At 53.3% G+C, this 20,776-nt stretch overlaps 1 protein-coding gene across 4 annotated transcripts in view; it reads left to right on the top strand.

Moving 5' to 3' along the window:
- Positions 1–20,776, top strand: part of PCNX2 (pecanex 2) — a 300,858-nt gene extending 280,082 nt beyond the window's left edge. For 3 of the 4 annotated variants that reach the window (XM_041748906.1, XM_041748907.1, XM_041748905.1), the window contains 6 exons: positions 8,282–8,426; positions 8,924–9,154; positions 9,681–9,955; positions 10,647–10,831; positions 16,599–17,047; positions 18,279–20,776. In XM_041748906.1, coding sequence (XP_041604840.1) covers positions 8,282–8,426; positions 8,924–9,154; positions 9,681–9,955; positions 10,647–10,831; positions 16,599–17,047; positions 18,279–18,452 — 1,459 coding nt within the window. In that variant the 3' untranslated portion in view covers positions 18,453–20,776. Of the gene's footprint in view, positions 1–8,281; positions 8,427–8,923; positions 9,155–9,680; positions 9,956–10,646; positions 10,832–16,598; positions 17,048–18,278 lie in introns of those variants that run through there. The other variant, XM_041748908.1, reaches the window with a different exon arrangement.

The raw sequence follows: 20,776 nt of genomic DNA, 5'->3' as shown, positions 1-20,776 counted from the left end.
GTTTTAGAGCTCTGACATGTGACCTTATGGTGGGTCACTCTTGTGATTTGAGGTCACATCTGCCATTTGTAATAGACCATTTTATCAAGTCAGAGAGTTTCCTCCTCTTCCTAGCTTGCTAAATAAAACTTTTATCAGGAAAGGAAGTTGAATTATTTTAAAACGTGGGGCACACATTCAGATGATATGCTTCTCCTTAAATCTATTAATGTAACAAGTTACGTTAATAGAGTTCTTCGTGTTAAAAGATCTTTAAAATTCTGAGATAACCTTTATTTAGTCATGATATGATAATCTTTTTATATAATGATAAATTCAACTTGCTAACTTTTTTAGAAAAGGGGCAGGGAGCATAGAGGGAGAAGGGGGAAAAAATCTTAAGCAGGCTTCTCACCCAGTGTAGAGCCTGATGTGGGGCTCAATCTCATGACCCTGCGATCATGACCTGAGCTGAAATCAAGAGTCAAAGACTTAACTGAGTTTGTGAGTTTGTGAGCCACCCAGGTGCGCCCCACAACTTGCTAATATTTAGTATACATAGTTACACTTATGTTCAAAGTATGTGTAGCCCATGACCTCTGTGTGTGTGTATGTGTGTGCAATCTACCCTTACATAATTTTAAAATCAGGAATATGCCTTTAGGTGTACTTTATAAGACCCCACAGGTCATTCTCACATATTTAATGATAAAGAGTTAACAAATGATTTTTAAACAGTAACTCCCTAGAGATATCTTACACAGCAGGCTAGCATAAGTCACAGCTCTGCTTTATTAGATGGATTTGTTGGGGAAATGTTTTGACTTTACAACAGTGACATGGCACTGAGACAATCCTCAAGAAATAAAAATATGTATATGCAAAATTAGGGAGAATGAGTAAATAGAGAATCATCGTAAATGATAAGCTGAATGCAAGCAAGCAAAGAGCACAAGTTTATACAGTGTCTTAAAATGCCCATGTATTTTGGAGATAGAATGAGTTAATATGGACATACCAAGCAAATATGGATAATTTTTTTAGATTTGGAGTTTGAGGCCCATCTTCTTTGGAGAACTACGTCTCCTGCTGAAGAAAGGCACACATCCATAAAGATATACTTTAGCAGGAAGTCAAAATAGTTTCACTGATCCCAAGCTAAAAGATAGCTTGATTGCTGTCTTCCGTGGAAGGTGGTGAGTGGATCCTGGCTGATGCTCCATTTAAAGAGATAAAGGTGAGAAGATGGTTGCATTTTACAGCAGCACCATGTTTGCTTGAAGAAGCAAATGAAAATGAAATTTTACTATCTCTCGGCGTAGACTAGGGTTCCAAGAGAATAGAGAACCCCAAGATCAACATAGTCTTGAAAAATGGTTGGCAAACAAGCCAGCCATAGTGTGCTGTGCCAAGCCCTGTGCAGGAGACTGAGAGCTCTGATATGTGACCTTATGGTGGGTCACTCTTGTGATTTGAGGTCACATCTGCCATTTGCACATCTCTCTCACCCACAGTGGATAGAGGAAACAGCGTTCCTCAGAAATCCAGGACATGATCTCTGTTTCTTCTCCCAAGCTTCCTTTGGAGATGATGCCCAAACTAGGGTCAGATGTCATACAGGATCATCTTGTTGACAAGATCGAGTTCCACTTTCTCCTGTTGGAAACTTGGAAGCCAGAATCTAGGCGAGAAATAGGCAAAGTAAACATGATGCAAGATCCTGATTAAAATCAGGTTATCCAGCTCAAATAAAAGTCTCAGAGCATGTAAAAAAAAAACTATAAGTTTAAAGCATAGGAATGAATTTATAACCTAGAAAAAGGAGCAAGCATTTCTGGGACCTTAAATTGTAAGACTGCACAGGAAGTTCTTCTTCTACCTTGGCCTGGTGGATGGGTTCCACTCCACAGCTTTTCTGACACAGCTGGACGTCTTTAGGAGACACTCAGATTCTCTGGTCCCCTGATCCCCAAATCTCAGGATTACCTGGGCAGCTTGATCAGAATATAAACTCTAGGCGCCCTCACAAACCACCAACTGAGGATCTCCAGGAACTGGGTCGGGAAACTTACTTTTGATTTTGAAGGGCCACCATGTGCCTGATTCCTTGGGTCCCGAGGTCGGCCTCCCAAAGCATTTTCACTGACTAATGGGAGATGACTCATCGATATGGAGGCTCAGGAGCACAGAAGTGTTGAGTGTTAGAACATCATGAAGTCAAATGTATTTTTAAAAAGCTTTTCATCAGAGCTTGCCTTTTAATGATTTCTCACTTGGGAATTAGCATTTCATAATTTATTTGGGATTTATATTTGAAATAACAACACTTGCTTTCCAGTTATTAGGTGGGATTCTGTAGCATAAGCATCCTTTGGCTTATATCTGAAGTTTACACTAAAATGCGACTAAAGGTGGCAGCGAACACTTACGATGTGCCCCCTGCATACATACTGGGGACAGTGCTCAGAGCTTGACTCGAGTTCACGCATTTTATCTTCCGTGGAGGCTTGAGAAAGGATGAAGTGGGTACTGTCACTGGCCCCATTTTAACAGCTGGAAAAACAAGGGCACAGAGAAGTGACTGGCATAAGTGTTTCACCACGGTGGAGGCCTGACCAGTGTCCAGAGTCCCACTCCTGACCACCACTCTGTGCCACCATTAACCCCTTCTACTCCATAGGAATTCCTCAATGGCCCGCATCCCTGAGGTGGCTGTGCTATTCCATAGCACCCACCTTTCCCTCCTCACACCGTTAAGCTTCCTTTGTGGACAGTTCCCAAAGCTCACAGTGGTCCATGCCCAGGGATGCTCTACCCTCTGGGCTGCACCCTGCCTGTCCTGCTGGCCCAGGCCCTCTCTGAAGGGAGTTGCTTCCACCTTGCACTCTGAGTGCCTTCAATCAAGAGAGAGAGACATCTTCTGTGTCTTTCAGGACTCAGGCCTGGATCCCGGAGGACAGAGGAATGCTGGACACTGGAGTGTATTTGTCCCTCTTCTCACAGACCCATGTCCATTGTCCTCAAACCACACTTATGCACCCAGTCCTCGATATACAGAGATCGTAGCAAGCCCCTCATCCAGCCTCCACGTGTCCCTGGACAAGCTTGATTTTAAGGAGGAACACAGAAAGAAAGATATGATAATGAGGACGAGGGACTTGCCAATATCAACAAATATCAGAGCCAAATGGAAGCGTGGGTTTAGGTTTCTGGCTCCCATCCCTCCAGCTCTTCTGGGCCATATGCTGCCTCTCTATGTGGTACCTGAACTCTAAAACCAAGCGAAGCACCTTAGTCCTACCTGAGGGACCCTGCTACTTTCTTTCAGAGTGCCCTCTACCAGAGAACCAACACCAAGGGTTGGCTCCATTTTAGAGCTTCCTGGATGAAGCGTGCATGAAAGAACTCTTAATACTCTATCAGTTCAGGGTGTGTGCAGAGTAGATACACCAAATTAAACTTGTGGAAATCGCAGGTGACCGACCCCAGGAGGGTGAGGTGGGGGTGAGTTCAAGAGTTAGTTCATCCCAGCACAGCCTCTAGGCTTGTCCGTAAGAAGACGGCTCCAGTTACACATTCTCAAAGCAAGTCTGGGTTTCCTGGACAGGTGGGTAGCCAGAAGGCAGCTGTGGCTATGCTCTGACGCATCTTCAGTGGGATGAGATACTGAGTCTTTGTTCCCCACACATCTTACTCTTTTTCTTGTCCCTTTTTGGCCTGTTTCTTCTCATAGGAAAGGGCTAAAATAGTATATCTTGTGCAGGCACCCACGAGAATGAGATGAGCTCATGGGATGGAAAGCGCTTAGTAATCTACAAACCATCAGAAAAATGGAAGCAGTCAATCAACCTTTTTTTAAAAAAAAAAGATTTTATTTATTTATTCATGAGAGACACACACAGAGAGGCAGAGACATAGGCAGAGGGAGAAGCAGGCTCCCCATGGGGAGCCCGATGTGGGACTCGATCCCAGGACCCCAGGACCACACCCTGAGCCAAAGGCAGACGCTCAAACACTGAGCCCCACAGATGTCCCTTAACCTCCTTTTCTCGTACTTCTAGTTGCTTCGAGGTGGTGCCAGTCACCAAGATGATTCTTGTTCAGTAGTGGGGTGGGGGGAGCTTCAGCAGGAGAACGTGGCTGCGCAGTGGAATTAGCTGGGCAGAGTGCTAAATTGCACAGACAGAGTACAGCTCACGTAAGGCTTGCTGTGCCCCAGAGTGGACCTGCTCTCGGAGCCTGGAATACTGGCCGCAGTAGACTGGCGCAGCTCCTTGCGTAGCTCCGTTACTAATCAGGAAACGCAGGGAAACCCAGCCTGCAAATCACACCTAATTGTTGGCATATGTTCTACAAGCTCTCCATTTACTGCGCTGCGCTGCAGCAGAAGGCTGTGCAGGGCTGGTCTGTGAACACCCAGTACGTGGGCCTGTTTGGAAGGGAGTGAAAATGAACCCATCAGTCATTGGAGTCATCTGGAGAGCCCACTGTGAGTCCTGCAGGAACTGTCCCAGCATTGAAGTTGTTTCCCGCCCGAGCCCTAAAATTCCTTACGCCTGGATTCAAGATAATGACCCCATTGTCCAAAACTGAAAATCTGTAACCTCCCCTGGTGCTTTGTCTCAGAAAGAACGGGCTTCTCAGCACAGGCACTGCGAGCATTTGGGCCGCATGGTTCTTTGTCATGGGGGCCAGCCTATGCTTTGTAGCAGCAGATCTGCCTGACTTCTTCCCACCAGGTGCCAGAGCACACCACCACCTGCACTCCCGCCCTGCCCCAGCACAGTTGTGACATACAAAAAGGTCTCCAAGTATCCTTCAGGACCAAACATGCTAGCAGTTGAGAGAGGTGAGAGAGGGTACAGGTGAGAGCCAGGCTGAGCCAGGCTGAGCCAGTCAGTGATGTCGATAAAAGTAGGATTCAGAGGGGTATAAGCAACCTCGGACTAGAATAGAGCCAGGAGGACTTCTCTGTGAATAAAGAAAGGGTTACAAGACGGTGAAAACAAATAGCCTTTGCTTCAACCAGTCATCCTCAAATGGTCCTTGCTGTGAAAGGTGATGGAGAGGTGCGCTGAAATGAGCAGGACCAGTTGAAAGTGTCAGCCTCGGGCCGAGCGCAAGCTAGCGTGCCAGCAGTGACGGGCTCTGCAGGCGACAGCCAGAGCCTCGAGCCAGAAAACAGCCTTTTCTAGAGGGGCTGTGAGCAACGGTACTTAAGTACTAACAACCCCAGGCTCTCATCTATGTGTGTCACCAGCAGCCATGTCATTATTCACAGGAAGCTAAGGCAGGAACCAGAAAGACAAGAGCAGGAATTCGGGCAATCAGAGAATCATTTGAGACCCAGCTTTATGGTTGTTGGCCTCTGCTCAGGCTACAGAGTCACTCGGAGGCAAAGGCAGGAACATCTGTTCTAACACACACACGCACTTCTCAGTGAGAAAGGCAAGACCATGGCTCCCATCCGAGCTCTGTGGAGTGTGGATTGACCTTAGGAGAGGAGCTCAGGGCCAGGCCAGAAGCAGTGCAGACACGGTCCCTCTAACGGAGCTGGGTGGAAGGCCAGGATGCTAGGTTTGTTCTCAGGTCGAGTAGCATGGTGTGACAGCCTAAGCAATACATACCCACTCTTTCCCATTAAAAAGAAAATGCACTCAAGCTACTCATCAGATTAAGGAGCAATATCTTTCTAGTGCTGTTTTTATTGAATTATGAGCACACATCTTGTGCCACGGTAGCCCCTGCACATCTCGCCGTGTGTGGTCTTTGGGTTTTTTTTTAATATTTTTTTAAAGATTTTATTTATTTATTCATGAGAGACACACACACAGAGAGAGATACAGAGAGAGAGAGAGAGAGAGGCAGAGACACAGGCAGAGGGAGAAGCAGGCTCCATGCAGGGAGCCCGACGTGGGACTTAATCCTGGGTCTCCAGGATTGCGCCCTGGGCTGACGGCGGCACTAAACCACTGAGCGACCCTGGCTGCCCCGTGTGTGGTCTTTGGTTCTCTACGTGTGGTTCTGCTTCTGTAACACACTACTATACACCTGTGGCACCTGCTCTGCCCTGTCCCTGACCTAATCCCACACAACTGGTTGCAGTTGCCCCTGAGTGGGTGATTGCGTGGCCAACAAACTCTATGGCAGGACAGGATGAGGCAATCTAGGCCACTAATATCCCAGGTGGGGGGTGGGGCACAGGAGGCAGGGGTGGGGGGTGGCTGTTCAGTCCCCATGAAGGCAACAGCTCCAGCTGTTGGCTTGGGGGTGGGAGCTTGTCATCTCCCAGTGAAATCTTAAAAGACAAAGGACCAGAAAGCTCCCAGTCAGAAACGTGCCCCAGGTGTCCCAGAGCCCTGGCTCCCTCTGCCGCTCAGGGCCTCCCCTGCTCATCGCATCCCTGTGCCTTCCTGCTCTTCGTTCTCTTAAGGATAATGAAACACCTTTCTTTCAGGATACCTTTACCTTTAAGGTACTAGGGATAATACCACCAATTCAGTGGAATTCTGGTTCAGGCTCTGTTTTTTACATTGGGAATCATTTAAAAGGAACAGCATTAAGTGCGACAGTTCATTTTCTCCGAGACATGAGAAATGACAAGTGAAGCATCTGTTGCTGGGGCCCTTCCCTCGGAAGCTGCATTTCCCCTCCCGATAAGTAAGCAGTCTGTGGTTGCCCTGCACCGGTGCTGAGCAGACCAGAGCCCCGCACCCTCAACTCCTTGCTGCTCTGGGTCCCTGGGCGAGCCCCTTGGTCTTCCTTTGCCACCATCCCCACCCCTCCGTCTTGGAGGAGCATTTTGTCTTCCTGTATATGCAAGCAGCCTGGCATTCCTAATGCTTTCCAGAATAAAACCCACCCATGTCCTGCCACTTTGCTGTTCCTTCATAGCACCTAGCCCCCACCTGATGACAGGGGCACTTCTGATGTTTTCAGCTGATAACAGGTAGTACTCGTTACTGCAAAGCTTCCGCACTTGGCATTTGCCCTGCCGCAGCCGGGCCTTCGGTCTTGCATCTCCTCCTTCGTTGCCTCCCGGGTAGTCGCCAAAGCTCCCGGCCCCAGGAAGTCTCCGTTGTTCTGTGAGGGGGGAGCCTTTCTGGGAAGGCTGCCTCCTGGGACTCTTTCTGGAAGGTTCTGGGCTCCTCAGGCCATCCCACCCCAAGCCCCACCTGCCTGGACCTTGGCTGCTTCCGTTTCCCATAGTCTGCTCTGACTCGAAGCCTCGGCATCCCTCTCAAGAGAATTCCAGAAGGAAATTAATGATAGTGGTACATTTTGCAACGAAATGCTAAAATAGCAATCAGTGGAACTATTTCCCTGACGTGCAGGACTAATGTGCTGTGTTGAATCAAAGGCTTGCTCAGTGAGCCAACTCATTAAATCCTTATGAGCAGCCATCCTCAGAGATTCTCCTTCTCACACAATTTTCCTGCTCATTCTGTCCCAGTTCAGCACTATCAGGGCTGCTGTTGCTTGTGCTCACCTCATAACTACCTCTCAGGGATGTGAGAGGCCAGGGTTGTTAGAAGCGGCTGTGATTGAGCGTATTACTGGAAATAAAGAAGGAAGGAAGAACAACTCCTCCTGTTCCCATCGTACAGGAGCCGTTGCCTTCCAACCCAGGTTCATCCAAAATGTAAAGCGCCCAGACCGCAGAAGATTTCTCCTGGGTAGACTCTCGTGCTCCCCATCCCAGCAATGCTCAATTATGTGCAGGAAATGGAAGCAGCGTGGGAAAAACCTAGAAACTCGGAAACCGGGATAATCCTGAGAAACGCTCCAGTCAGTCACTGTAACCCCCGCTGCGCCTCTTCCAGCTCTCTTCGCTGCAGGGTGGCGCTGGCCAGGGAGGAGCTCGCAGAATCCAAAGGACCAACTTGAGATTTCACTGGGCTCCATCCTTTTCCTCTCCACCCTGTAGCGGGAGAGGAACGTGAGCCCCTGGGCTGTTGGGCAGGTGGCCCCGTCAGCCACCCCCTAAGGAGGACACCCCTGGGAGTCCTGGGACAGGCCGCTGCACGTGGAGGCCCACGGTGACCAGGACCTGAGATCAAGCACAAGTGGTCGGGTGGCTCCCCCACCCCCCAGGTTATGGAGGCTGGCACTGAGGCTGGCCATCCCACCCACAGCTAGTCAGGAGGGTGTGGGTGCAGGGGCCCTGGCCGGGTGTGGGAGCACCCCACCTTGGTCATCTATTAGAGGCTGGACAGGTGGGAGGCACAGGCCTTGCTCAGAGTGACAGGTTTCCAAACACTGTTCAGTGTAACCCGATGGTCATTCGGGCTTTGCTTTACAGCCTGGATTCCTTCCTGTATGGCCTCCACGCCCTCTTCAAAGGTGACTTCAGGATCACAGCCCGCGACGAGTGGGTATTTGCCGACATGGACCTTCTGCATAAAGTGGTGGCTCCGGCCATCAGGATGTCCCTGAAGCTTCACCAGGTAAATTAAATAAATAAATAAATCCTTTTTTTTTTTTTTTTTTTTTAAAGGATAGATCTGAAACAGGGGGAAAAAAGAACTTTCAGGTCCCTTTTCTTGGCATGGCATTTGTGAGTGGGTGTGTTACTTAGGTAACTAAACATGGAGGCCATCTAGATAGTCTTGACATCAGCCAGTGGCCACTAGCCCTCAAGATTGGCTAGAAGGTGGCGATCCCCCGCTAGGACAGGAAAGGAGAACTGACCAGAGACAATGACAGCTCAAGTGCCCAAACCCCAGGCACAAAGCTGTTTCCCAGGGCCTGTACCACCAGTCGGGGCAGCGGGACGAGGAGGTGCCCCCTACCCAGGTCTGGATTCGGACAGGGTATGGAAGGAGAGCCCATGTGAAAGTGGATTTGACTGTTCGGGTCGTTGGCCAAGTCGCCATCCACACATTCACCCACGGGTCAGCTCTCTGGCCCTCCCCGAGCCCACAGACGGACTTCTTTCTGCCAGGACCAGTTCACTTGCCCCGATGAGTATGAAGACCCAGGGGTCCTCTATGAGGCCATCCAGTCCTTTGAGAAGAAAGTAGTGATCTGCCACGAGGGTGACCCGGCCTGGAGGGGCGCCGTGCTGTCCAACAAGGAGGAGCTGCTCACCCTTCGGCATGTGGTGGACGAGGGCGCCGATGAGTACAAGGTCATCATGCTCCACAGGAGCTTTCTGAGCTTCAAGGTCATCAAGGTACAGTGGCCCTGCCCCCTGCTTGGCACCCGCACCCATGCGCCAGCATCTCTTTCTGGGACACAGCCTCAGAGGAGCAGAGATGGGCCTCAGGGCTGGGGTCACTCACGCCCTTGAGAACCAGTGTGGAGGCAAGGGCTTTGGCAAGAAGTCCTGGTAGACACACATGTAGATGAGGCTCAGGACCCAGCTTATTTGTAAACACTTTCTTGTTCTCCAAAGTTCCAGAACTTTAATAATCTCTTCTTGGACCTAGGGTCTTTCTTACCAGTATTTCTTCTCTTTGTATCACTTCAAACTGCCAGACAGCTTCCTTATTTGCCCTGTTTCCCCCTGGGAGTGGCACCCCCCTCACCTCATAGGACTGCTCCTCCGGCCTGCCCATGAAAATGGTGTTAGGCCAGAGGGGTGTAGTCGGAGATGATCAGAAGCACAGCCCTGCTCATGGTCTATAGGCTAAAAAAGCATCAAACTGAAAACATGCACCATCATTTGCTCTTCTCCTTGCCCATTCCCCGACCTACAGGTTAACAAAGAATGTGTCCGTGGCCTCTGGGCAGGGCAGCAGCAGGAACTCATCTTCCTTCGCAACCGCAACCCAGAGCGTGGAAGCATCCAGAACAACAAACAGGTCCTCCGAAACTTGATTAATTCCTCCTGTGACCAGCCTCTGGGGTACCCCATGTATGTGTCTCCACTAACCACATCCTATCTAGGGACCCACAGGCAGCTGCAGAGTGTCTGGAGTGGCCCCGTCACTCTGGACAGCATCAGGACGTGGTTCCGAACCAAGTGGTTAAGGTAGGTCTTCCTCACCCAGGCCTTCATCCAGATGCGGCCAGGGGTGGTGCGGTGAGGCGTGGAGAGCTCCCCACTTCTGGCTAGAATTTCACTGTTGACCGACGTTTCCTTGTATGATTAAAACTGCTATTCCCAAGTGGCCTAACAGGTCATTTGTTTCCACAAACAGTTTCAGATGATGATGAGTCCGAGGAAACCTCACACAGAGGAGGATCTGTGCCCCTCACACTTGCCCAGGCTGAGGTCTGGCTCGCCTCCTTGCAGAGCGACAGAGGTCATGGGTCTGCGGGAGTAACTGCTGCACATCTGGCCCGGAGACCAGGCCTGAGCTCCCCAGCACATGGCTCTCATCCAATAAGCCCCTTGACCTGCTTGTAAAAATGTCCCTGCTTAGCTGGAATGAATTCGAGGAGGTTTGGCCAGAGAACGGCAGAACTCTGTATCTCAGACCTCAGAGCCCAGGGTTCTTTCAGAAGGTCAGGGCTGTAGCTTATCCATCCTGGTGGGTTTATTCATTTACCAGATACTGGAGTTTGGGGAGCAGAACCCCCTTCTCCCCCCACCCCCAGCATCCCAGCTGTGCTGCTCACCCGCAGAATGCGGTCTTCCACCCTGATTCACATGGGCATGGGGGCCCCTGAAGGGGTAGAAACGTCTGATGGGAGTCCTGGAGATTCCTCTCTCCTCACAGGGTGCGGAAGGGCTGTGATTCTGGCCAGCATGGGGCTGGCCACATTGAAGATGTGGATAGAAGGTCTGCTCCGTCTGCAGGCGGAGGCCAGGCTCCAAGTGGCGAGAGCCAGGAGAGCAGTACAGAGCAGCCCAGAAAAGATGGGACCCACCACTGGTCACCCCATGAAGGGACACAGAGGACAGGTGGGTACAGCAGGGCCTCACAGTTACTGATGGGAGCTCCTTTGGTTCCAGTGACTGAGGCTGCGGGTTATGCTGTCATTCTAACTTCCAAGAGCTCCTTCTCGAAGAAAGAAATAAAATCAAGATTGGACCAAAGGATACCCCAGATTTACTGACTCTTGTAGGTTCTACTCATAAAAAAAATCTCTGTTAGACTCAGCTTTTATCCTTTATCCATTTCTTGTCTATTACCTTGGCCAGCCATCTCTCCGTCAGTCCATTCACTGGCCACCTCCTGCCATCCCACCTCTCACACCTTCAGTGGCCATTGGATCATGTGCCTTCTGTGTCTGGCAGTGTTGTAGCTCCTGATCCGGGCTGGCATGTGCATCCTTCTGAGAGTGGAGCCACGTCCCTCTCTGAATCTGTGGGGTGCGCAGACAGGCTTCCTGTTCCCCCATTCCTGCTTCTCTCTGGTTCCCATCTCCCCCGTGTTCACCTGACATTTCAGAGGACAAGAGGGGATAAGGGATGCCAGCAGATGGGATGGAGGAGCTGCATTGGTCCACATCTGGGATGGATTTAAACTTTAGAATCACTTTTAAACTAATGGCCACCAATGAGTTAGGCTCATTCAGATGGATGAGGTTCTGGAACCCACTCTGCTGAGGGTGACTGAGTGAGGAAAGGTGACATGGAGGCCTCACAGAGGACTGCCAGGTGACTGGAGGCAGGAGAGGCGGATGCTCTGTCCTGGTTCCTACCAGCCTCAGTGCCTGGCTTTGCCCTTCGCAGCCTGTGAGTGATGCTACCTTTTGGCTTGAGTGCTTCCTCACCGTTCAGAAGCCTTCACGCAGCGCCTCTTCATGCATGTCCTACAGGCCAGCTCTGCGCCGAGTAAGCAAGCAAGGAACAATCCCTGCCCCACACCAGGTGGAGGGTGTAACTGAAACAAGGTTTATATAAACCACAGGCAAGACGATAGACAGGTGGTAGATAGATAGATAGATGATAGATAGATGATGATAGAATAATCTATATACATAAGGAGATAGAGATACAGATGGTCGGTGGGTGGCCAGGTAGTTGAGATGGAGAGATGCAAGCGAGGAAGGAAAGCAGATAGGCAGGGAGAGAGAGGGAGACGGGTAGCTAAGCAGAGAGGCTGATCACTCTCAGGCTGGGAGTTTCTTACTGCTTCATGAGCACTTGTTTTTCCTGCATGAGGAATGGTAGGTTCAAAATCACTGGAGTGCTTTTCCGGATGGGAAAATGCAAGGTAGCTTCCAAATGGAGGAATGGCTGCGTGCCTGGCACATCTGTCCAGGTGACTTGTCTGCACCAGGGAAGCCTGGAGTCGGGGGGATCTGGCTGGAGGAGGCCGAGCTCTTAAAGAGTTGGAGGTGGGTGTGCTGGATGAGGCTGGGGCTCCGGGAGCCACTTCCTCCTTTTGTGAGTAAAAAGGTGCCAAAGCTGGTTGGCCTGGCAGACGCCTGTGTTCCTCCTTTCCCCGGAACCCGGACACCGTGGGGAGTGAATGTTCTTCCCGTTTACAGCCAGAGGCCTGCAGCTGGCAGCAAATGCAGACTTTTGTGGCAGATGTTGGAGCAGGATCTTCCAGAGCCCCAACCAGCTGTTAAATTTTCATTATTGCTCCTTAAAACTGCTCCTACCAACGTCACGCCTGGCCTTCCGTGCTCTACACGGTGCCGAGGCAGGCCTGGGCCCCCCTCCAGGGGCCTGGGCTCCGCCAGCCCCCCCCCCGCAGGCCGAGGCTGCCTCGGGCTCTGAGAGCAGCAGTCCTCCGTTCAGGGGCTTGAAGAGCCGGCCGCCACGCCCCAGTGGCTTCGAAGCCACCTGCCTTGCTGCCGTCCCCTTCTGCTGTCCGCCCGCCCACCCAGGTCACATCGGGGGCTCCCCTGCTGCGGTGACAAGCGTAATAATCAGTAACGGTCCCCCAGCCCTTGCCATGTCCCAGCGCGGTCCTGCGTGCTTTCCAAAGTGCAGGTTCACTGGTCCTCCCCGTGACCCAAGGCGGAGGCCTTTCCTGTCCTCCCCTTGCAGCTGAGGAGACGGGCATGAAGTTAGGTCACTGCCCAGAGTCACCCAGCTGGGATTCAGACCCAGGCAAGACGGGCCCGGAACCTGCCACCCTCACCCCATGTGCAGTCCCGTCATGACGGCCTCGGGACGCTGGCAAGGGCTCCTCTTACCACTGTCCCTCTGGCCCACACCCAGGGCTCCCCGAAGCAGCCAAGCCGGGCTTGTCCCCACTGCCCCCCGGGTCTCCCCTGGGCTCCACAGGCTGATGCTCCCGGCAGAGGGATGGAGGGCGGGGGGCAGAGGGGAGATGCACCGAGGCCTGCCACCCCCTCCCCACTTCGAACACCGGGAGAACCTCCTTCCTGCTTCCCCCGCTCTCGCTGGCCATCCCCACGGCCCTGACAACCGCCCAGGATCATAAATCTCTTTCCAGCGAGCAGCCAGAGTGGTGTCGTTTTAACTTAAGACAGTTCAACTGCTTCTTGGGGTGGGTAGCGGCTTCCCCCCTCCCAGGAAACCTGTATCGGTCCACGGGGGCGGCCGACACACAACTTGTCTCTCCCACACTCAGGATGCAGACACCTCCCCCTCCTGCCCCCTAGAAAAGTTAAATGTTACCTCCTCCTTACCACCACCGTGGTTAAAGCCACACAGGGACACTGGGCATCTTCGGCTGAGGTTCCTTGCCCCTGCTCACTCCGGTGGGTGGTACAAGGACAGAACCTTCTCGTCTTACCTCCCTGTCCCTCAGCAGTTAGAGACACCCTCCATCTTATAAGCAGCATGTTGGAGCCCAGGACTCAGAGGACCCAAGCCCAGGAAGATGAGCACTTCCTGAGGCTCCTACTCTGTGGCCCCTTGGCACCTGGTAGGCTGCAAGTACCCGCAAGTGCACACGGTGTGAGGGGAGAGCCACACCGGCTGGGGGGACTGTCCAGGGACTATCCCCTTCCACCCACCTCCTCCTCGGCTGGTGTGGATGTGTGGATGGCATGGGCACTCGGGGTGGGGGTGGGGTTCTAGCTTGGAGAGGGCTCAGGGCACAAGATTTTCCATTCCATAAGGCTCAGGGGGTCCCAGGGACAGCAGGCCCTGAGAAGGAGCCCCTCGTGGGGAGGGGCAGCCCCCACACCCCGGCTGGCCGGCCCTGCCCGGAGCAGCCCTCACCTGCTGCTGAGATCTTTGATCTTTGGCACGAGATGCAGCCAGTGGTGGGAAGCCACCACCCGCCGCTCCCAGCGGGCCGGCATGCCCGATTCCCGAAGGGCCGTCCCGTGGTACTGAGGCTCCGCTGGCTTCCGCGGCTTCTGCCCAGCTAAATCACCTCTGTGCCCACCCAAGAGGAGACCTAGGGGCCTGGACGGGAAGCCAGGAGCCTGCCCCACCAGCTCAGGGAAGTTATAGGCCATTCGCCAGTCAAGGGGAGGCTACTCCTGCACCCAGATCTCTGGCCATGGCCTAGAACAGCAGGGGGACCCCTGTCCCAGCTCCCAGCATGGTAAGGGCCCAGGGGCAGCCTGCGGGGGCATCCCCACGGTATCAACCTCCTTGGCAAAGCATTGTCTAAGCTCCCCAGATGGTGCTGGCCAAGGTAAAGAAGCCCTGTCCCCACACTAAACTGTCCAGGGCTAACTTTATTCCTACTCGGGGATTTCGGAAGCTCTGGGTCTCCATGTGAGGTCGGTGTTGCACGTTAGTCCCCACCACACTGTGGGTGCCCACCCCACCACACTGTGCGGCCTCAACTATGGCCCGACAGCCAGCAGTCCTCTCACCTTGCTGCAGAGTAGAGTCCCAGCCGGAAGGGGCCTGGTCCCCGTGGGGGAGACTGGTGACCTACTTACGGAAAGCAGGCAGGAATTCGTGGCTAATGTGCATCCCAGACTAGAGAGGAAGACTGTACCCTCCAGTGGGCCAGGGTGCACCACGACCTCTCAGAGAACCAGCCACGGTGAAGGAAAGGTACCAACCTAATGAACCCAGAAGGGTCATTTATACGGGATTTCAGAATCTCGGATCTAAGGAGGTTTTCCCGGGAAACACTCGTAATTTGATAATGAAGCAACTGGTAAAGTAAGTTAAATTACAAAATAACAATCCTGAGTGGCACAAATGCATTTGCATGGTTTGCCGACTTGCTCTGCTTGCAAAATTCATTTAGAAAAAAATCAGGAGCAACAATCACAGCAAATAGCTCTGAGAAGGCCTGAAGCGGGGCCATGGGGGAAGGACTTCTGTCTTGCAATGAATGTAGCCCCTTCCCCTCTGACGCGTGCCCTGGTTTCTGGAATTAGCTGAGAAGTCCCCCACCAAGTGCGGGTGGTCCTCGATCCAGCATCAAAATCACCGACTTGCGGATGAATGGGGAGTATTTTTGGACAGCAATCAGCACAACAGTATAAATCACAGACAGATGTTCGGCCTTGTCAAACTCCAAATAAACTAACAAATGGGCGGTCTCTGCCGATTCTGACTGTCAGGGTCCCTTTTCTGTTTTTTCCTCTGTTGGAGTAACTCCCTCAGCTTTTCAGCAGCCATCGGCCAGAAGGGCCCCAGCTCTGGGGGAGGGGGCTGCCCACACTTATCCCAGCCCCGAGGGGAGCGCCCGGTGACCCAGCAGGCGGGAGGGAGGCAGGAGAGGCCAGGTGGGGCACATCCGTGGTAATGGGCACCCCACTCCGCACTAAGGTCCACACGGGGCTGGAGGGGACCCCTGGGATCCCCATATTAACACGTTCCCTAAGGAGTCCTCTCTCATGTCACCTCTTGGGGCCTCCATAGACACACGTAAGTATTTTAGAATCACCAGATGCACAATTAATGATTTGGGTTGAGGTGGAACATGAGAAAATGCACGGGACCGTCCTCAGGGGGCCCACCCCTTCACCCCCTCTGCTTTTATTGAGTGAATGCCTAATTGTAGCAGCTTCGGGAGACATGTCGCTAAGGCAGCTGGTAGAACTGTGACGTCCGTCACTGGTCGCTCCCTTCAAAGTTACAGATTAAAACTAGAGCCTAGTGATTACCGATGCTTAAGAGCTGGAGTGTTGCAGCCAGCACACACGATCCTCCTCGTGCTCCTCTAAAGCCACAAGAGTAGGCTCCTCTCCCGGGGTGTGGGCAGGACCAAGTCCTTGGGGCAGCCCAAACCCTTCTGTCAAGAGCGGCTTGTCTTGCAAGCCTGGGCAAGGGCTGGGCCAGGAGGGGGCCTGCGGGGAGCGGCGGCCGCACAAGGGAGCTGGGGCGCATGTCAGGGCAGGCCTGGGCCTGGCCAGTTGCGTCCATGGGGGCCTGTGAGGGCTTCTTAAGACCTTGATTTTAAGGGAAAACTTTTGCGGAAAACAAAGACTCAACCAGCATATGGCCCCCCCTACACATACACCTTTTTAAGGCAACTAAAATGATAAAAGCCTGCTGATCAGAGGAGCACAGGAACCAAGGTCCTGTGGCAGGAACCAGGTTCTGCTGCTGGTACATTCTGGGTCGCCTAGGTCTGGGGCCCCCAGGGAAGCAGGACTTGCATCAACTGCCCTGGCCACCCCTCCCTGTGACAGCATGTCCCACTTGCCTTGGGATGCCCTGGGGTCAAGCCCTTCAGTCCTTGGGGCCCCCAGTGGGGCCAACTCGGCCTTGACAACGGTGGATCAACCTGGGCTCCTAGGGCCCAGGCTGCCCGCCCCGCCGCACGGCCCCTGACGTTGGTAAGCACCTCTGCTATGGCAACCTGTTGTGCTTTCTTCTAAAGGCAGGAGGAAAGGCAGGAGTCAGTCCGTCCAGGCACATGGGGCATTAAGTCAAAGGCCAGCCATGCTGAGCTCGTCCGGCCCGAACCTGGAAAGCCACCAGGCCTTCCTGCAGACGTCCACGTCGGTCCATGAGTTGGCCCAGCGGCTCTCGGGCAGCCGGCTCTCCCTCCACACCTCGGCCGCGTCCCTGCACTCGCAGCCCCCACCCGTCACCACCACAGGCCACCTGAGCGTCCGCGAACGGGCCGAGGCGCTGATCAGGTCCAGCCTGGGCTCGTCCACTAGCTCCACCCTGAGCTTCCTCTTCGGCAAGAGGAGCTTCTCGAGTGCTCTGGTCATTTCTGGACTGTCTGCCGCGGAGGGGGGCAACACCAGCGACACCCAGTCATCCAGCAGCGTCAACATCGTCATGGGCCCCTCGGCCAGGGCCACCAGCCAGGCCACACGGGTAAGCGGCTGGGTCGGCGGGCCGGGCAGGTGGGTGTCTGTCGGTGGACTCCCACGGCCCTGTCCACAGGGTTCCCAGGGTGACAGGCGGCAGGAAGTGCTAGACAGCGGGTGTTCTGGCCATGCTCAGAGGCAGATAAGATACACAGGACAAGTCCTGGAGGTAGTAACGCCGGGGTGGGTGGGGCCGCAGAACACTGTTCCCTCAGCCCTGGGCTGGGGATGTGAGCAGGAATGTTCTCCACGCATCCACAGAGCAGGAGCAGGTCCTACTTCATCCCTTTTGCCATCACTCTGGCCTGGCGGGGGAGGACAGGACACATGTCAACAGGGGAGTCAGACCCTCACCGGGTCCTAGTGCCAGATTAGCTGCCCAGGTGCCCTCCTGCTCTTATGTATTTAAACATTTGAAAAAGAGAGGTTGAAGGACTTGCCCCACATAAACTGTTACTCATCCAGAGCTCCAAGCTAGCTGATGTGAGAGGAGCACTTGAGCTTTGTCAGAGAAAAAGTGAGTAGGTAAATGGAGCCCCTGCCTGGCTCCGGTTCGGGGTTCGCTATCTGGAGGTGAACAAGGGGGGCTGCACCCACGGGGCAGCTCCCCAGGCCACACTAGTGGCCCCATGCAAGCAGCCCGCTGGCTTCGGGAGCTTCAACTAGGTTTAGTTAGGTACATGGAAACAAACCTCGCTCCATGTTTTCACTTCCTCTGAAAAATGCACAAAACACACTTTTCTCCTACCGTCCCCCAATCTACTAAGATACTGTCTGTGGGTGTGCTTCTGGGATGGTGGCAAATTCTCTTTGCCTCAGGACAATAAGGTCCTTGGCAGTCTGTGCGCCCAGGATAAAAGGGCTTCTGTGTTACTGTTTGGGCACAAACCTGCCGGACTTCGTGCTTCTGCCAGGAGCCAGTGCATTGGGCAGGGGCGGGGGGGGGGGGGGGGACACGACACTGGCCAGAACTCAGGACACCCAGGCACACAGTGACCTCTTAGCCGAGGGCCCCGGTGCCCGGCATGTCCATATCCCCTGGGGAAAGGCCCCCGTGTCCAGAGCCCCCAGCCCAGCCAGCACGGTGGACCCGTGGCTTCCTTCCTTCGGGCCGAGGCCCCTGGACCCCCACACCTGCCCCCCGGGCCGGTTAGCTCAGGCCCCGCAGCAGCAGGTGGGGAGTAGGAGTGGCCCCCCGGGTTCGCTGAGCCTGCCCGCTTCTCCTTTCTCTCTGGAAGCACTTCTCAGAGCCGTGTGAACCCACCGAGGCCACCGAGCTGGGGCAGCTTCGCGACCGCCGCCTGGCCGAGGCCGCGGCAGAGAACGGGGGGCTGCTGTGCAGGAGAGCCAGCCAGGAGGACATGGGTCTGGACGACACGGCCTCGCAGCAGAGCGCGTCCGATGAGCTGTAGGGGCGGGGGCCGGCCAGGAGCCCCGGCTGGGGAGACACGAGAGCTGCTGTGGAAACCAGTGCCTGCACCTCAGCTTCTCGAAGCAACTCTCCCGTGACGATACGACACTTGACAGCACACCTCCTTCCCCGACACCGCTCCAAGCTGCCCCCGGAGCTCCCCGGCGTGGCACGCACAACTTCCAGAATTTGCAAATTCTAACAAAAGCCATGTAATATCTTAAAAACAACTAGAGTAAGTAGAGCGCCTGAGTAACTCCTTCCTGCCCTGAAGAAAACTGCATGTTAACCAATTGGCATCTTACACATCACTGTCACCCACGTCCCAGAAACGGACAGCAGCACGTGTCCTGCCATCCACTGGTCAAACACAGTAGGATCAATCTACGCCTAAGGGCAGCCTCACCTCTTTGTAGCATTTATGCAGACGTGAAGTATAAACCAGTGGCAGCTTTACTCCAAGAAACGTGGTAGTGCATGCAGTCACTCTGAACACCCAGCGATACCGGCGACCCGAGTACACAAATCTAGTCCCACGGGAGCCTGGAAAGCCATCGGACTCACTGACGCTCAACCGCCGTCAGGCGGGTCCCCACGAGCCCAGGGGTCCTGTCCACGCGCAGAATGTCCGCTTGTTTTCCGAGCCAGGCAGTCCTTACTGTGCCACACAACACTTGCACACCCCTTTGTTTTTGGGATTAAAATGTTTACAGTTACTGCCGTGTGTGATTGAGTTCTGCTGTATCCCTGATTAAGAGAACGGCATTTACACAAGTTCTGGGACTTTCCCCACATGAAGGCTGTCACCGGGTAAAGCAGAAACCTGGCTTCTTATGGATGTACGGGAGGGTGAAGGGGCCCGGAGACAACAGTCTAGGGGGAACACCGTCACCGACCCGGGGAACTATCCCTTCTGGAAAGACGACAGTTAGAAATAGTCGTTTCCGAACTAGTCTGGCAAGGTTCCTCGTGGTACCTAGGATTCAGGCGGGGAGGGCACCGCACAGAACTTCTTTCCCCTTGGAAGTAGATGGTAATGATTTTATTTTTCTTTCAAACTAAGAACTGCCAATTAATAATAGGTGGGCTCTGTAGTCAGAGACACTGTACATTATTCTAAAATCAGCAATCCCTGGAGATGCAAAGTTGGTTATTATTAATTTAAATGCAGGTCTAATGAGCAGCTGATAGCAGCACCCTGCAGTTCTCTGAGTCGGCCGAACCACGCCTGGCTGGCAGCCCGTGAAATCTTGGGCAACTTCACAGCCCAGCCCAAGCACTGACTGGCCAGCTGTGAGCTGTGAGCGTGGCCTCCCCACAAAGGGCATCTCTTTGAATTAAATCAGACAGATGACGACCAGCTGGCAGCACCCAGCCTGATGTGGGCTGACCACCCCCTTGGGCATCTGGAAGCAAGACATCCAGAAAGCCACTGTGTCCACAGAAAGTGGATCTTCTGACAGAGCTGGAAACCTGATAGGGAGAGAAACAGTAACACAAATGAGAAGTGCAAATGCTCCGGGCCCATGTTCTCCGCTAGAGACTCGTGAGCTGCTTCTCCACCCGCTGACCCGACTGCTCGTCCTGGTTCTCAGTGCAGAGCGAGCAGACGAGGATGGCTGTGGCTGTCAACAGTAAGGCCAAAGTTCTCTGATCTGAATGCAGGTCTGCATTGTCAGAGAGTAAAATCATCCTGGGCGTGCATGCTGGGAGTGCCTACACACACGTGCACGGATGTGTGTGCCCACAGAAGGGACGATGGGATTGGATACACTCCCGTGCCCTGCATGCCTGGCAGCAACGCAGTCACACTTTCTCTACATTGTGGCACACAACCTTTATATTCACAATAAATGACCTTGATTGATTGATTTCGGAGACAGGGTGCGTCAGTGCAGGGAGTGGGGAGCAGCAGAGACGGGGGGAGAGAGAATCCCAAGCAGACTATGTGCTGAGCACAGGGCCTCAGAACCTGACGCTGGGCTCAATCCCACAACCATGAGCTCACGACCCGGGCTGAAACCAAGAGTTGGATGCTTAACTGACTGAGCCACCCAGGTGCCCCAATAGACACAAACTTGTTAATCTGATCTTCAGCCAGTCAGCTGTCTATCAGAGTATTTCTTGCAAAAGACCGGCTTAGCCTCCATTTAAGAGAATATTCCTAAAGTGACATCTCATGCTGGAGTTATTTAAATGTGCTGCCAGCATACAACCACAGGGTTATTTTTTGCATTTGGACACTGAACAAAATTGTTTCTCCTCTAAAAATGATCTAAAAACTGTAGTGGTTGGTTTTATATAAATCATGTGGCTAATCTGGCA

This window comes from Vulpes lagopus, chromosome 3, assembly GCF_018345385.1.
Source record: "Vulpes lagopus strain Blue_001 chromosome 3, ASM1834538v1, whole genome shotgun sequence".
Classification (NCBI taxonomy): Eukaryota; Metazoa; Chordata; class Mammalia; order Carnivora; family Canidae; genus Vulpes; species Vulpes lagopus.
The sequence above is the reverse complement of the archived record's forward strand: the minus strand, read 5'-3'. Positions and strand labels throughout refer to the sequence as shown.